This window comes from Thamnophis sirtalis, unplaced genomic scaffold (genome assembly GCF_051295495.1).
Source record: "Thamnophis sirtalis isolate CommonGarterSnake01/CBP01778 unplaced genomic scaffold, rThaSir2_p1.2 scaffold_4, whole genome shotgun sequence".
Lineage (NCBI taxonomy): Eukaryota > Metazoa > Chordata > Lepidosauria > Squamata > Natricidae > Thamnophis > Thamnophis sirtalis.
Window position 1 is genome coordinate 3210197 of NW_028261384.1, and position 3224 is coordinate 3213420.

Genomic DNA, 3224 nt, shown 5'->3' on the forward strand with positions numbered 1-3224 from the left:
TCCAGCCCTCCAACCGTCTTCTCCCCCCTCCCAGGTCGGTTGGACCCCAAAGCCACATTTCCTGGGCTGAGGGAGGGGGGGGGCTCGGTGGTGGCGATGGGGGAAAGCCACCTGTTTCCCCCCACCCTCCACAGGGAGGAAGAGAAGGACCATAAATAGAGCAGCCCCAGGTGGCATCTCCAGGCTGAGCCAGCAAGACTCAGTTTCCCCCTTGGAGAAGGCATCTGGGCGAGATGACCCCCACTTGGGCTGTTCTGCTGCTCCTGGGCTTGGCTGCCGCAGCCCCCCAAACACAGGTCCTGACCTACGAGCAGGCCATCGCCTCAGCCGTCAGCCTCTACAACCAGCAGAGACCCTCCGAGTTTGTCTTCCGCCTGCTGGAGGCTGAACCCCAGCCGAACTGGGTGAGTTTCGGTGGGTGGGGGGCTCTGGGCCCCATGGGAAGGAGGGGCGGTGGGACCCCGAGGCTTCTCCTGCTCCCCACCAGCCACCTGCCCTCTGGGCCCTTGCATCCTTATAATCTCAGTGGGGCAGAATTTCTTTTTCCTTCCCTTCCTCCTTCCCTGTACACTCCTTCCTCCCTCCTCTGTTCCTTCCCTTCTTCCTTCCCTTCCCTCCTTTCCTTTTCTCTCTCCCTCTCTCCTTCCTTGTAATCTCAGTGGGGCAGGATTTCTTTCCCCTTCTCTTTCCTTCTCTTTCCTTTCTCCCTCCCACCCTCTCTCCCCTTTTCCTTTCTTTTCCTCCCTCCTCCATTCCTTCCCTCCTTTCCTTTTCTCTCCCTCTCCCCTTCCTTGTAATCTCAGTGGTGCAGGATTTCTTTTGCCTTCTCTTCCCTTCTCTTCCCCTCCCAATTCGTCCACCCTTCTTCATCCCTCCATCTCTCAGGCTAAGGAAGCAGACAGAAACCACCATCCGACCCCACAGATGATCTAGCAATGATAGGGAGCCTGTGCCGTTTCCTGGGAAAGCTGGCTTGTTTGGGAGGAAGGGAGGAAGATGGAAAGTCCCTGCTGTGGTTTCCCAAGACGGAGGGGGCTTTGTGAGGGTGGGGGGGTTTAATCCTCGCGTCCTCTTGTGTCTCCCTGCAGGACCCCAACAGCCAAACCCCCCAGAGGCTGAAGTTCTCCGTCAAGGAGACCGTCTGTCCCGCCTCCCAGACCCAGACCCAGACCCCCGACCTGACCCAGTGCGCCTTCAGAGAAGATGGGGTGAGCATCCCCATCCCCTCCCCGGCCCCTCCCCCTCCCTCCTCGGCTCCCTTGGGGCGGAGGGGGAGCCCAGGCCAAGCGCTCTTCTACCGACTGCTTTGGGGGGGGTGAGGGGGGTTCCCTGCCACGAGGATCCCTCCCCCGTGTCTTGTGGAGGGACGGCCCCTGACCAGGAAGGGGGCAAAACACCTGGAGGATCCATGCTCCTTCCAAAGAGTCAAAGCCTCCGATGCTTTTGTTCTCATCTCTAGCTCTGTGTTTGTGTTTGTGTGTGTGTGTGTGTGTGTGTGTGTGTGTGTGTGTGTGTGTGTGTAAGTGCAACCTTTGTGTCTTCTCCCTGGCTGACCCTTGTTGTGTTGTCTTGGACAGCTGGATAAAGATTGTTCAGGATTGTATTCGGCGCAACAACAACCCCAGATTCAGAGCCTCCAGTGTGAGGACATCGATCAAGAGGTAATTTTCAATTTTCTAATTCCTTTTCCTTAAATTGGGAGAGGCATCCCATGGCAGTCCCCGACTTAGGGCGTTTCACTTAGTGACCGCTATGTCACTAAAGTTATGACAGCCCTGGGGAAAAAAGTGGACTGAGGGCCGTTTTTCACACTTAACGACCATCGCAGCATCCTCACGGTCGCGTGATCCAAATGCAGACGCTTGGCAACTGATTCATATTTATGACGGTCGGAGTGCCCCGGGGTCCCTTTTTGTGACCTATTGACCAGAGAAGTCAATGAGAAATTAAGATTCAGTTAGTAACCGGGTTATTAATTAATCAATTGCAGGGATTCACTTAACAACTGTGGCAAGATAGGTCGTAAAATAGAGCAAAATTGACGTAACAATTGCCTCACTTAACAACATAAATTTTGGGCTCAACTTTGGTCATAAGTCAAGCTTTACTTGTATATTTGTATATAATTATAATATAACTATAATTGCAATATAATTATGAGGTAAGGTAAGGTAATAAACTTTATATATTGGGAGAATATAATCGTGTTGCATTCACCTAAAACCTATTCAAAATCATTTGTGTGGCAATTAATCAACGTTTTAGCATCTTTACTGCTGAACACACTAAGCCATCATGTTTTTTGTGAAACAATGGTGTGTTGAAGACATTATCAATCCAGCTCCTGTTCTTTGCAAACCATGATGGATGGCTAGATCAAAGCTTCCCATCAGTGTATTATTTAAATGATTGCCTGTAACAAACCAACATGTAACCAGCATACAGGAAACTCCGCCCTTCCACCCCAGTTTCCAATTCTATCAAAGGTCTGTTTGGGCCAGGTGTTAATACTATTATCTTCCAATGATCTTTCTCTCTAAAATTGCTGTTATCTTAAGATAACCAAACTGTTGTTCTGGAATAGATTAAATTAAATATGCATTTATGTACCTGTGTCAGTTTGGTCAGTGTTTTTCAAAGCTGACCACTTGAAGATGGGTGGACTTCCACTCCCAGAATCCCCAGCCGGCATTCTTTAAGGCAGGTAGACTTCAACTCCCAGAATCCCCCAGCCAGCATGAATTCTGGGAGTTGAAGTCCACATCTCTTAAAATGGCCGACTTAGGGAAACTCTCCTTTTAAGTGATGGTTTGAATAGAATTCCCCTGGTTGATTTCATGAAATCTTCTTGATTCAGCTGAAACGGATCATCCGACGTCGCCGCTGGAGGAAATACGCAAGGATTGCTGGTCGTATTGCGCTTGCCGTGATTGGATAAAGATGCAGATCGAAACAGAAAGTGGGGGGGGGGGAGGAATATATATGGCATCTTAAAAATTACGTAGTTTATAGGGCTTTTTTTAAAAAAAAACCTCTCGTTTTATTACGTTCCAAATGGCAAATAAAATTATCATTTGGAGCACAGCTCTTCATTTTTATTTTTGCTTTGGAAGGAGGTGCTTTTGATGGTAAAGATGAGAAAGAAAGAGAAAAGGAAGGAAGAAAAGGACAAGGGTAAAGGGAGGGAGGGAGAGAAAGCAAGAAAGGAGAGAAAGAAAGGAAGG

The 3224-nt window shown here is 49.3% G+C and overlaps 1 protein-coding gene across 1 annotated transcript; it reads left to right on the forward strand.

Annotated features, from left to right (window-relative positions):
* Positions 1–209: 209 nt before the first annotated feature.
* LOC148045747 (cathelicidin-related peptide Oh-Cath-like) lies at positions 210–2938 on the forward strand. The gene is made up of 4 exons (XM_087712385.1): positions 210–404; positions 1089–1208; positions 1578–1661; positions 2858–2938. Exons 1-4 carry the CDS (start codon positions 234–236, stop codon positions 2936–2938), a joined length of 456 nt encoding a protein of 151 aa, XP_087568511.1. The 5' UTR covers positions 210–233.
* The last annotated feature ends 286 nt before the right edge of the window (positions 2939–3224 follow it).